The sequence below is a fragment of the Myotis yumanensis genome, unplaced genomic scaffold (genome assembly GCF_028538775.1).
Source record: "Myotis yumanensis isolate MYYU_CA2020_CCGP unplaced genomic scaffold, mMyoYum1.0.hap1 SCAF_12, whole genome shotgun sequence".
Taxonomy (NCBI): domain Eukaryota; kingdom Metazoa; phylum Chordata; class Mammalia; order Chiroptera; family Vespertilionidae; genus Myotis; species Myotis yumanensis.
In genome coordinates, this window is record NW_027223763.1 from 16,648,997 (window position 1) to 16,663,180 (window position 14,184).

General features: G+C 41.2%; 2 protein-coding genes across 4 annotated transcripts in view; one reads left to right on the plus strand and one right to left on the minus strand.

Annotated features, from left to right (window-relative positions):
- SLC31A1 (solute carrier family 31 member 1) overlaps nucleotides 1-13,800 on the minus strand; it is a 31,194-nt gene extending 17,394 nt beyond the window's left edge. The window contains exons 1-2 of one of the 2 annotated variants that reach the window (XM_070430870.1): nucleotides 13,679-13,800; nucleotides 13,166-13,295 (exon numbers count right to left, since the gene is read on the minus strand). The gene's annotated coding sequence lies outside the window, so the exon portion shown is untranslated. The remainder of the gene's footprint in view (nucleotides 1-13,165; nucleotides 13,296-13,678) is intronic. The other variant, XM_070430869.1, reaches the window with a different exon arrangement.
- Nucleotides 13,801-14,022: 222 nt separating this feature from the next.
- The window catches only part of FKBP15 (FKBP prolyl isomerase family member 15), a 53,181-nt gene continuing 53,019 nt past the window's right edge, over nucleotides 14,023-14,184 (plus strand). For both annotated transcript variants that reach the window (XM_070430871.1, XM_070430872.1), the window contains exon 1: nucleotides 14,023-14,160. In XM_070430871.1, the coding sequence (XP_070286972.1) occupies nucleotides 14,108-14,160 (53 nt within the window). In that variant the 5' untranslated portion in view covers nucleotides 14,023-14,107. The remainder of the gene's footprint in view (nucleotides 14,161-14,184) is intronic.

Here is a 14,184-nt window from a genome sequence, read left to right on the forward strand (position 1 = left end):
AATGAGAAGCAAATGCATACTTATCTTTTCTAAATGCATCTGAATATTATTGATATGCTTTAGACATTCTAACATTTCTTCTTTTTTAAAAAATATTTTTATTGACTTCAGAGAGGGAGAGGGAGAGCAAGATAGAAACATCAATGATGAGAGAGAATCACACAGGGGATCAAGCCCGCAACCCAGGTATGTGCCCTTGGCCGGGATCGAACCTGGGACCCTTCAGTCCACAGCCAACGCTCTATCCACTGAGTCAAACTGGCTAGGGCTAGGCAACTCTTAATCACTCGAAAATGTGAGAACCCCAGTTCTGAATATAGAGATGTACAACATAGATATATAGTATAAGGAATTTAAGAATTGAATGTTTAATAAGTGAGAGCTTTAAAAAAAAAAAGGAAAGAAAAAAGTCAAGGTTCCACCAGTATCTAAAATAAAACATTTATTTTGATATTCCGAAAGGACACAGAGCTAGCATAGTCTCACTTGAAAGTTTACACACACTGCCACCAAAGAAACTTCTGGAGTAACACTGAATTGCCAATGGCTCATCTTTGGGATTTGAGAGAAGTTTTTACACCCACTGTGTGAATAAAATCTCTTGAGTTTCAGATGAAGGGGAAATTATATAGTTTCTGCAATTTTATTTTTCTAGATTAGTTATAAAATACAGGAGCTGAACTACCAGAAAGATAAACCTCAAATAGGAAATGCAGTGCTTTGTATGAAGAAACTGTTGGATATTAGTTCTTAACATGATTAATAAAATGAAGATTTATTCCCAGTTTAGCACAGTGGGGTCTGTCCTAACAACTCCTGTCTTTCTGAGATTGGGAGTTCACTTTGAGATCCTGAATAGGTCACCAAAAACAAACAAAGAAAAACATGAGAAGGAAGTTGTGGGCAGAAAAGGTATTTACCATTTCTTTTTTATGGCAACTCTCCCAGTACACAGGGAGCTATACTCATTCTCTAACTGGTAAAACTGTACCTACTGGTTGTGGGCCCTTGGGCAAATTATTTAATATCTCTGTGCCTTAGTTATAAAATCAGGATAATAAAAGGATTGTTTTAAGGATTATTACCAGGAGTTCACTTAGGTGATAGCATAGTGGTTAAGTTAGTTTCCTTTAAAATAGGGATGAGAATAGCACCTACCTCATGACAATGTGCATCTAAACACGTAGCACAGGGCCTAGGCACAGTAAGCCCTCGATAACATTCATTATTGCTACTTTTAATCTACTGCTCTTTCTACTAGAAAACTTGGCATAGCTATAGTTCCCCAAGTTCTTTGATTTGTCCTTCAGCCATTACGCCATAGCTAACCTTTCTTTCTAACCTCTGCTGTTCTCAATTTGGGAGTCTTGAGGGTGTGCCAGTGAATCCTATCCATTTAACTTCACAGGCAGGAACACCCTTCACCTATGTTGTATCAGGTGGTCAGCAATTTGCTTCCAATCTGCATCTATTTTCTTTTTTTAATATATTTCTTTTATTTTTATTTATTTCAGAGAGGAAAGGAGAGGGAGAGAGAGATAGGAACACCAATGATGAGAAAGAATCATTGATTGGCTGCCTCTTGCATGCCCCCTACTGGGGATCAAGCCTGCAACCCAAGCATGTGTCCTTGACCTGAATCAAACCCGGGACCCTTCAGTTCGCAGGCCGATGCTCTATCAACTGAGCCAAACGGGCTAGGGTGATCTGCATCTATTTTCTTTGCAGTGTCTCAAAGTTTCAGGCTTCTCTCTCACTCTTTTCTAATGATAAAAGATGCTTTTTATGGGGGGGAGGGTGTTTCCCACCATGAAGCAATTCTCCAACACCAACTGAGTGTCTACAATTCAATACAATTCTGACATTACCCACCCGGAGATAGAATCAGATTCTAGAGGTTGAGGGCTCAGACCTACAAGATTGCCTGCCCTCCACTTCAGATGCCAATCATAACCCCAGGTTGTTACCCTTACTTCTGACCAATTGACTATAAATCAGGGGTTCCCATACCCCCTCTCCTTGGGTTATATTAATTTGCTAGAGTGGCTCACAGAACTCAGAAAACCCATTTACTCACTAGATTACCAATTTATTAAAATGGATATTAAAGTATACAAATCAACAGCTAAATGAAAGAACAGATATATAGGGTAAGGTCCCCCCAAAAAGACTAACAAAAGACACCTTTATTGCTCTCTTCACTTAGGAAATATCAAGGGTTTTTGGAGCCCTGTGCCAGAAATGGGATAAACTCTATATATAACACACTGCTCTTTATTTTTATATTTCTGTAGTCATTTCATTAGGATTTGGGAAAGGAAAAGAGATGTGTTCAAAATGCCATCATGAAATGGAAATATGATACATTATATTGTTTTTGCCCATCTTGTATTGTCTATATTTTAGCTTCTTAAGAGTAGGTAAGCCCTAACCGGTTTGGCTCAGTGGATAGAGCATCAGCCTGCAGACTCAAGGGTCCCAGGTTCGATTCCGGTCAAGGGCATGTACCTTGGTTGCAGGCACATCCCCAGTGGGGGGTGTGCAGGAGGCAGCTGATCGATGTTTCTCTCTCATCGATGTTTCTAACTCTCTATCCCTCCCTCTCCCTTCCTCTCTGTAAAAAAATCAATAAAATATATATATATATTTTAAAAAAGAGTAGGTAAGAGGTGGAATTAGAATATTATGGCTTAGAATTCTACCCCGTAATTCTAAGCCATAACATGGCATCAGGCACCTGGTGGTATTTCTGAATCATAATAAAGGAAATTCTTTTCATGGTTAGTTTCTAGAAAGTTTATGGGCCTTTTATAAGGTGCCTAAATAACAGGTAGAAAAAAGCCTAGTGAAGCATCTAGCTTCAGCTACTCAGCAGTAATTTTCCCTGGGAATCTTGCATGTAAGTAAGCTTATATTTGGAAAGGTGGGACCTACCAGGCTGAGCTGCATGTTAATTAAGTCCTATAATCCTGTCATCTGTAACTATAGGAGTTATAGTCCACCAATGGGCCTGGTTGTCTCATATCCCACAGTTTATCAGAGCTATCCCACAGAGAGTCTACGAGTACTTAAAGCATGGCCCATAGACAAGTTTCTTTATTCTAAAATAAAAAAGTCAACACTAATTAAATGTTCTCTTCTAAATGTACAGCTTCATTAATTTATAACCTGAAGTTTGTATTAATCTAACATACATTGTGATCTTTATGACTTCATACACATAAAATGAGATTGGGGGGGGGGGATATATTTATTTTTAGTTGCATATTCCCAAGTCATTCCTACCAAGTATGTCTATCTCTACAGCTACCACTAGTGTGTAGCTAAATAAATAAGGTTCCAAATTTTTAACTGCAGCACAAAGAATGGCAATGGAAGCCAGCAAGTTACGTGTTAACCATTACTTAAACATACATAGACACACATTCCTCTTCTAGATAATTTACTTGGCCTTTTGCCCCTTCCTAAATCAAATTAGGTGTGCATAGGGGTAGGTTGCAAGATGTGCCATGCATGCTGGCGGGGAAAAGAGTATGTCACCTGAGAGTAGCAAAGTAGAGGCTGGATTACTCTGACATCAACCCAAACTCAATTCAGCAAGTATTTATTAAGTACCCTGTATCCCAAGGTGGGGAATTTGTAATTGAAGAGGATGGAAGTTCTGGCTGAAACCTGCTATTTGTAAAGCAAATTTCACAAATGGCATCAAGCACACAGAGAGAAAATGAAGGAGGTGAGAAAGGGAAGGAAGGAAGGTTAGCAGGTATGCTCAACAGGGTATAGGGGATAATATTAATTTTGATCTGCTTATGGTCCCTAGCTCCTCAAAAAGATAAGTGATTGATATGACCCTTTTCACACATCTACCCACCCACACACCCACACAAAATCCCCACAAAAAAACTAGGAAAGCCAGTAAGAAACTCATGTAAACTGATAGATATTACTTAGCTCTCTGGTTTACTTATCTATTTTCAGTCCCTACACGGACTCTTAACAACCAGCTAATCTTCTGAATCCTCTATGTGTTAAGTACTAGTAAAAGTATTTGGGAGATAGTCCTTTTTTATTTTTATTTTTTAAAATATATTTTTATTGATTTCAGAGAGGAAGGGAGAGAGATAGAAACATCAATAATGAGAGAGAATCATTGATTGGCTGCTTCCTGCATGCCCGCAACCCGGCCATGTGCCCTGACAGAAATTCAAACCGTGATCTCCTGGTTTATAGGTAGATGCTCAACCACTGAGCCACACCAGCCAGACGAGACAGTTCTTTTTTTGTCCTGAGTTAGAAAATTAGCTCCTGAGTAATATCACACTGAACAGCACTAGAAAAATCTATATAGGATCATGATGGAGATGATTTTTGTCAAGTTTGCAATTCAATATCATTTCGTTAAGGTTGCCTATACTTGGCCTTTATTTAAGATGTAGTCTCTGAATAACAAGAAATAAAAATTAAGATGTTTTCAAGAAAATTTTACCTTCTCAACTCTTTCACTGTTCATTTACAATTAAAATTTCATAGAACATAAGAACTAGAAGTCATTAATTACCAGTCTGATGCACATACCCTTTGAACAATTCCACTTCTAAATATCTATTGACCCATGTGAAATCTTATGTGAACAAAATTATTTGTTGCAGGACTGTCTGTAAAAGCAAACTAATGAAAATGTAACTTAAATGTTCATTGATAAGGCACTGATTAGTGGTCATCTATAATAATAAAAGTGTAACATGCTAATTAGACTAGACGACTTTCTGGACGAAGCCAGAGCTGCGAGGGCAGCCCAAGTCCGGATGTCTGCCATGGGCTGGAGGGAAGCCTGGGTCCCGGGTACTAGAGGGAAGCTGGTGCCAGCAGCCAGGGGAAGGAAGGCCTACTCTTGTACAAATTTCATGCATCGGGCCTCTAGTATGTCTATAAAATGGGACACCTTGCTGTCATAAACAAGAATGAGGAAGCTCTTTATATACTGATATAGAATGATCTCTAAGGTATATTATGAGATGAATACAGCAGGTACACTGTATGCTATCTTTTGTAAAAACAAAAATAAAGGAAAAAAATTATATGCATGTTATCTGTAAACACCTACACAACCTCTGGGCATAGGGGCACAAGAAAGTGGCCACAGCTCAGCCAGTGTGGCTCAGTGGTTGAGAGTTGACTCATGAACATGGAAATCACAGTTTGATTCCCGGTCTGGGCACATGCCAGGGTTGCAGGCTCAATCCCCAGTAGGGGGCATGCAGGAGGCAGCCGATCAATGATTCTCTCTCATCGTTGATGCTTCTACCTCTTTCTCCTTCTCCTTTCCTCTTTCTGAAATCAATAAAAATATTTTAATAAAAAAAATAAAAAAGAAAGTGGCACATTGTGACCCCTAGGAGAGAAACTGGTCAGATGTGGGTTATTTCACTAAACATCCTTGTATACCTTTTGAATTCTGAGCCACGTAATGTAATTCCTATTTTTAAAAATTACATTTTAAGTCTAACTCCTTTATTTCACAGATGGGGAAACTGAGGTGCATGTTACTGAATAATTATGCCATTATATTCTTTAGTCAACTGAACTGTAACATTTGCTTCTCACATAAGGCTTCTGTAACACTCCAGTGGTCGGCAAACTGTGGTTCGCGAGCCACATGCGGCTCTTTGGCCCCTTGAGTGTGGCTCTTCCACAAAATACTGACTTCTGAGCATGGGCCACGAAGTTTCAATCACACTGTACGTGCACACCCACACATGGTATTTTGTGGAAGAGCCACACTCAAGGGGCCAAAGAGCCGCATGTGGCTCGCGAGCCGCAGTTCGCCAACCACTGCACTAGGCTAACCACTTTCCCCAAACCTCCCATTTCTCCAGAGGTTTTGCCAGGAAGCAGCTAAGCAGGAGGGATTTCTGAGCTTTACATATCCTGTTTTAGCAGCAAATAACGTAGAAGCTCCTGTTTCTCTTGCCTACTCTCACCTTTCTGTACAAAGAAGATCAAATGTACAACTACATTTTCACAAAAGCTGTTATTTGCCTTGTCCGAATAGGACAACTCAAATTTGATACGTCAAACAAACAAACTGAAAAGGTCTTTTAGTTATGCAATGATAGAAGGGCCTAAGTCCAATGGGGAGTATATCTTCCCGCTACTAAACTCCATTTCTCTGATATCTTTTGTTGTTGACTAAGCCACATGCTGGAATAAAGCAATCACAAGATGTACCCTTTTACCCTCCTCTTACTGGATCCTTTTGTAATCTTGACACATTTCCAATGTGTTAACCCCGAGAACTTTGGTATGATTTAGGTAAAGTTTTCAGAGTTTTATAGTGTGATAAGAGTGGAGAAAACACTGGATTAGGTATCAGAGGCACTGAGCTATAGACACAAGTTTACCGTTATTAGCCATGTGACATTAAACCAATTACCTAAACCCAACAAGTACTAGTTCCTTTATTGCAAAATGGATATAAAAATACCTACCCTGCCAACCTCGCAGGTTTGCAAGGATCAAATACAATGTCAAAATACTTCCTAATCTTGAAGTATAATAAGTATGAAATATTATAAATACTAGCTTATTTACTCAGTAGATGATAAAATTAATTTCTGAAAGATGCTCAAGTCACAAGGAGGGATCACTTTCACGTCACTTAAAGTATACAGCCTCTTACAGTTTGATTTTAAAAGTACCAGCTGTCAGATACATATATATACAGCTTGACTCTTGAACATGGGGGTTAGGAGCACCAATCCCTGTGCAGTCAAAATCCGTGTATAACTTTTGATTCCCCCCAAATTTTAGTTGTTCCTCAGTATCTGCAAGGGATTGATTTCAAGAACCCCTGGGGATACCAAAATCCATGGACGTTCAAGTCCCTTATATAAAATAGAGGCCCGATGCAAGCAATTTGTGCAAGAGTTGGCCTTCGCAGCCGCGGCAGCTGCCTCGATCCTGAGGCTGCAGCTCCAGCTTTGTCTGGAAGGTTGTCCACATGGCTGTTTGGTCGATTTGTGTATTATGCTTTTATTATTATAGATGATGTAAAAAAACAGTCAGCCCCCGCCCCCCTCATCTGGGAAAATACTGTTTTTGACCAGTTGGTTGAATCCAGGGATGCTAAACCTGAGGATACAGAGGGCTGACCATATATTCGATGAAAAAAAAATCCACATGTAAGGGGACCCATGCAGTTCAAAGCCATGTTGTTCAAGGGGCAACCATATTGGCAAAGCACTGCTTTAACTGCCGTCTTGTTATAATCAAAGGCAGGCAAAGGTACCCCTTAAACTTTTCTTTTTCTTTTTTTTTTTAAGATTTTGAAATTGATTTTGAGAGAGAGAGGAAGGAAGAGGAAGATACATTGATGTGAGAGAGATGTCAACTGGCTGCCTCTTGCATGCCCTGATCGAGCCCACAACCTGGGTATGTGCCATGACTGGGAATCAAACTGGCAACCCTTCCGTGCACGGGATGATGCCCAACCCACTGAACCACACTGGCCAGGGCAAACTTTTCTTTAGTTATATAGGATTTCAACTACTTAGATCACAGTGTTGTTGGTTTGCCTATGAAGAATACTGGAATTAACTTTGTGTGAGGCAGAAACTAGAAACTTTTTTTTTTTTTACTTCTCTCTTCCTTTAATTAATAAAGGATGATTTCATGAAAATGCATAGAGAATGTAAATGAGAATGAGAAAAGTTGTTCAATACCTCAGATAGAAGCTGCATTGTGTGGTGGAAAAGTACTGGGCTAGGAATCAGAAGACCTGGGTTCTAGATCTGGTTCTTGGGGCTTATTATTTGCGTGACCCCAAGGAACTGAGTCTCTTCATTCATTCAAATTTATTGTGTACCTATTAAATAAAAGTATTATGATTAACCCCAATCCTTAGTAAACTCAGTCTTGCCTGGCCGGCATGACTCAGTAGTTGAGCGCTGACCTATGAACCAGGAGATCACGGTTCGATTCCTGGTCAGGGAATATGCCTGGGTTGCAAATTTGATCCCCAGTGTGGGGCATGCAGGAGCACTCGATCGGTGATTCTCTCTCATCATTGATGTTTCTATCTCTCTCTCTCCCTCTCCCTTCCTCTCTGAAATCAATAAAAAGTATATTAAAAAGAAACTCAGTCTGGTGGAGGAGAGATACATACAAATAAAAGACAATATAAGATTACTAAGGTACAGATTCTGCACAGGATTGCATGGGAGCTGTAAAAAGCCATCAGGAAAAGGAAGAGAAAGGAATGGGGGCCTGAAGGTACACAGTTAGCCTTTCATTTCATAAATTGAACCACTATGTTCTAGGTGAAGAATTCCATTATTTATTTAGGGAAAGACTCAACCTGGCTAAAAAAAGCTCCTCTAATATTTCACTGGCTACTAGAGTTTTGCTTTTTTTATGAATTCCCTTCAAATCATTCCTCGTATTTCCTTTTGCAATGCATGCTTCCATCGCATTATGTTGTATTGCATAATGTCCTCAGCCTACAAAAGCAGGTTGTATACAAAAGCCTAAGGCCTTTGTGTAAAGGAAAAGAGGTAGGGTGGACCCTTCTCAACCTTTTCCTTCTCTGCAGGGCTTTGCATTCCTAAGGATGGGCCCCTCCTCTGCTTGGGGATGTTACCTAAATTATAAACTATTACTCAAAGCAGTGGAACTTCAAAAGCATTTCCTTCCCAGACTCTTCTATAAGATTTCTTTTGGCATAAACTGCTAATTTTAATGTATTAAGTATCAGACTCTTGATGAGTTCTCACACTTAGTCACAAAGTACAGAAAACTTTTGATTTTTAAAATGGGTTTATTATGCTAAAAGCTGCATGTGGGATGGAGGCATCAGCAACCTGCCCTCTTTACACCATTCCATTTCCCCAATTATGCCTGGCTTGCCAACTTTAATGGCAGTTATCTTGGTGCCACCTGGTCACTGACTTATTTGACATCTTCCACTACATGAAGTCATCTTGTAACTGTAAACACTTGCTTTTCCAGTGATAATCATATCATCCTTTTCTCTTTTGTAGCAGTTCTGGTGAGGAAGGTACAAAGAGGAATCAACAGCAGAACCAAATTGGAACAAAGAGAGGAACACACTTAAGGATTAGAGACTCTTAAGAGTATGGTATAAATTGTTACCTTTAGAACAGTCATTGAATTTTATTCACATTCAGTCTAGAACCTTTATTTTTTCTCAATTAAAAATTGATATTATGATCCAACCTCCCCCCCCCAACTGGATTGAGGTTTTTAACAGATCAATACCAGTGTCCCAAATAGTGTTTACCATGTCTTATCTCATTCAATTCCACATTCTAAGGATTATTAGAAAAATGAAGTACTCACATGGAGTGGGGCAACTTTTATTTTTTACTTCATATACTCCTAAACCATTTGAATTTTTTTTACATCACTATGTCATTTAGAATAAAAAAATTCCATTTCCTACTGAGCTAAGTACAAACTTGTCATCTTGGCCTTCAAGGTATTGACAAATATGGCCCTGGTCTCCTTTTCAACTTTAATCCCCTACTTCCCTAAGTGTACTGTTGTCTTACACTCTTAGCAAACTATCCCACAGAACTCTTTTAACCACTTAACTGATAACACACTAGCAAAGTTATTCTCCAATATCATCGGAGTAACACTTCAGTTCTCCCTCTCAGTGAAGTTGTGTACTAGTAAAGGGTATCAGTTGTGTTTGTTCAAAAACAACTTATGCCAGTCTGCTAATTATTATAAATATATAATTTAATGAAGTATTGTGTAAAGCAATGAAGTATAGATGAGAAGAGAAAAACAACAGCAGCAGCTAAAATTAACTGAGTAGTTACTACCTGCCAGGTACTGTTCTAAGTGCTTTACATGAATTAACTCAGATAATCTTCACAGGAACCCTAAGAACTAGATGCTATTATTGTCCCTGTTTTAAAAGGAGGAAACTGAGCAACTTGCCTAAGGCCTACACAACTAATACACGGCAAAGTAATTTGGCTCCAGAGCTTAAGAATCTAGGAGTAGTTGTTTCTATGAAAACCAAGTTGAAATCTTTGGAAAGACTAGATGAAGATGATACACACAACCACTCAACTCTACCTTGTATGTGAAAGTAGCCATAGATAATATGTAAAGAAAAGAGCCTGGCTGTGTTCTAATAAAACTTTATTTACAGAAACAGGCAGCAGGCTAGGGTAAGATTTGGCCTTCACACTGGAATTTGCAGATCCCTGAATCTACACTCCAAGAAAAGGCTTATGTTGAAAGAATGGCAAAAAATGTTTATGTTTTAAGTTAAGTAAAATGTTTAAGGTCTGTGTGTAACTAATATGTGTATGATTCCGTGTTTTAACTTACTTTTTCAGTTAACTAACTACCGACCCTAATTGCATCAGATAACAGGACAATTCTTTTAAGAAATTTTTGCCTACTTTCCTGCCTTTTTGCTTTTGCCAAAGCCACCCCTTCAATCTTGGAAGTATTATTTTCTCGCTTCCACTTGGAATCCCACTCATCTTCAAGTCCATTATCTAACCCAGGGGTCCTCAAACTTTTTAAACAGGGGGCCAGTTCACTGTCCCTCAGACCGTTGGAGGGCCAGACTATAGTTAAAAAAAAAAACTATGAACAAATTCCTATGCACACTGCACATATCTTATTTTGAAGTAAAAAAACAAAACAGGAACAAATACAATATTTGTATTTGCATGTGGCCCACGGGCCGTAGTTTGAGGACCCCTGATCTAACCCCACACCCTCCTCCAAACTAGATATGATCATTTCTTCCTTTGAAATTCTTCAATAATTAATTTCTACCTATGGGACTTACTTTGTTATGTCTTCTATTATGGCTATTTGTATACTTCCATTATCCCCACTACTCAACTATTAGTGACTAACTCATTTTCCTATCTTAGGCAATATCCAGCACATAGCAGGTTTTCAGATAATATTTCCTGAATTATGTTCTAACATTCTTCTGTTTTTAGTGACTGGACAGAAAGAACACGCACAATACCAAACCCCCAAACCTATATTCAACTCATATACCTATTACCACACCTATGATTTAACTTTGCTATAACTTTAATCTATTAATTTAAAAATGCATTCACCAGTACAATTAGTATGGGTGTAGCTGTATATAAAAATTGTCATCTCTGTAGCAAAATTTCTGATTTTGAAAGTAGTTGTTAAAACTGCTGCTTCCTGGCTAGTCTTTAAGGGGTCGATACATTTTACAAATACATCTAAAAGCTGTATGCAAACAAAATTCTTAATTCAAACTTGAGATCAAGAGTGTGCCATAACTTACCTCTGCACCCCCAGCGGTACTTAATAGATGTCTGGATCTAAACCACTCCTTCTACAAAGTGCTTAGGGAGCCTGGCCCAAGCTCAGAGTGAGATAGAAACGCTTGGGATAGGACTGCAAGTTTCCTGATTCCTAGTTCAATATTCTAATTCAGGAAGAAAGTGGCTTTTTAGGTGCACCCAATCCTGCAGTTCAAAAACTAAGGAATAAGGAAGCCTCACCACTATCTTCCATTTCCTTATACTGCCAATCAGAACCAGCTGTTGTTTTCCCACAACAGTGATCTGGACAGGCATATTTGTGGCATTCCAATCACCAAAAGGGCTGATCCAGATTTTAGGATTTCTACCTATATAAAAAGATTACTTAAATATCCTAGATAAAACACCCCATTCAGAATGCACCATAAAACAGTCAAATGATCCTTTAGTGCAGCGGTTCTCAACCTGTGGGTCGCGACCCCTTTGGGGGTCGAACGACCCTTTCACAGGGGTCGCCTAAGACCATCCTGCATATCAGATATTTACATTACGATTCATAACAGTAGCAACATTACAGTTATGAAGTAGCAACGAAAATAATTTTATGGTTGGGGGTCACAACATGAGGAACTGTATTTAAAGGGCCAGAAGGTTGAGAACCACTTCTTTAGTGTTTTTTAAAAGCACTACTCAGATGTTTTAGTGCTAAAATGAGGAGAGGGGTTAAAAAGAGCTATGTTACTTATGCAGTTCAATCTCTTATTTCCCGAGAAGTAACCAACTTCACATTCCAAACAGAGCTACTCTAAAGGGCTCCTGTTCTAGTGCTTAGATACCAGTTGCATCACTGCTTTAACCATCTTAATCTGTAAAGTAAACACAGGAAGTAGACAACAGCCCTATCCTCAGTTCAACAGAGTAATACTTTACCAACAAAAATTAGAGTTACATGTAATATTTCTAGCTGCCGTATTCCCCTCCCCCCAGCTTTAAACCATAGTCAAATCATCTTTAATTAACAAAAGACTAAGCAACCCCGACAGTTCACAGATAGGACAGCATTTTTATTTTTCTGGAAGCTACCCATGAAAGGCAAGAGCCATTGCTGGGCTCTCTGGGTCACATGGGGGAAAGAGACTCTAAGAGAGTAAATTAAGGAATAAGGGAACAAGGATGAATTCCATTACTTCAACCTAACGAAGAATAAATAAGAATTCATTACGGGCAAGAAAGCATAGTGCTCTGGGGCACAAGGAGACATCAAGATGAATAAAACGATCCCTTTCCTTGGGAAGCTTACAACTGAGAAGTACACAGATTATAACAAAAAGCATAGCAAGGGAAGTGCCAAGAGGTTCGAAGTCCTCAGGGAGGGAGACACCAATCACGTCACTTCAATTTCATGCTAACAGATTAAAACATTCAGGTAGGGGACACCACCTGTTGTACTAATCCGATGGGGAGAAGCTGGAGTGCAATTCCAGCGAGATCTGTGGAAATGGACGCTTCAGTGGGACATGAACTTGCTCGATCCACACCTTGGCTAAGGCAGGCCTATCTAGAACCTGTTCCAAGAACTCCGCCAGATTAACCAAAGAAATACAAGAAACAGAGAGGCTGGGAACGGGAGGCAGAGAAGTCGGCCAGAACTGATGCTGACTTAACAAGTCAGCGGCAGGAGGACTGACCAAAACCCCGGCGGCTGGGGCTGGAGATTTTCAGCTGCTCACGTTGCCTCCTTTGCGGAAGGTCCCAGCTCCCCTGCACCTCACCTGCACCGGCGGGCTCCAGAGAGGGGGGCCTTTCTCAAGAGGCAGCCACAGTCCAGCAATAAGCGCTCCTGGGGGGCGCACGGTGCTTACCGGCCGGTAAGGGACTTGCAGCAGCTCCGCAGCTCCTGAATCCAGAGGCCAGGGATCCAGCCCCAGTCTGCCCTTTACTCTGCGTGACCTCAGACTACTCGTTCAAGTACTTCGTTCCTTCTTCTCCTACCTGTAAACCCAGGGATTATGGGGAGGATGGGGCTGAATTCGATGACCTCTGGGGTCTAAAAGCTTCTCGCCAGCCGGCACACAGAAGCACTGCACAAATGGCCCGTCGGATAAATAGCGAGGTCGGCCACAGGGTACAAAAGGTAGGGAGGGGCGCCAGGCCCGATTTACAGAAGGGGAAACTGAGGCACCGAACATCTTGCCTCAAGGTCACTCCAGCTAAGTCACTGCTGGGGCCCGGCCGAAAGCGGAGACCTCCAGACTGCCCATCCCGGGCCCTTTTCCTTTCGCCGAGCGGGGTAAACTGGCGCGGAGAGTCCTGGTGCCGGAGGAGAAGGGGCTGTGCTCGTGCCAAGGTAGAGAGAGGGGCGAAGGAGGCCTTACCTTCCCAGATCGAGTCCCGCCACCGGCGTCTCCTTTTCAGAACCTTATCCAGTCGCCCCCTCACGACTCAACATCAACACCCTCCACTAGTGACCGGCTCGACGTGTCCACGATTGCCACAGAGGCCACCAATTCCCGCCTCTGCCCCGCCCCCTGCCTCACTGGCCAATCCCTGCGCAGGACGTCGGAGCTCCCGCGGATTTCGCCGCCTCTGAGGGCTGGAGAAGCCTGACGTCACGCCGCGCGCGTGCCTCCCAGGTCTTTGCCCCACCTCCCTCCAGAACCAGGTTCTCCGGTCCGGTGGACGACTGTGCTGAGAGTTCGTCCTGCCGTAAAGCAGCACGCCTCCGCGGCATTTCACGACGTCGGCGGCTAGAGGCCCAGGAAACGCTCCGACTTCCTCCCGGCTGCCGGGCGAAAGCCAGCGCGATGTTCGGTGCGGGCGACGAAGACGACACCGACTTCCTCTCGCCTAGCGGCGGGTGAGTGTGAGTGACTGTGGAGCG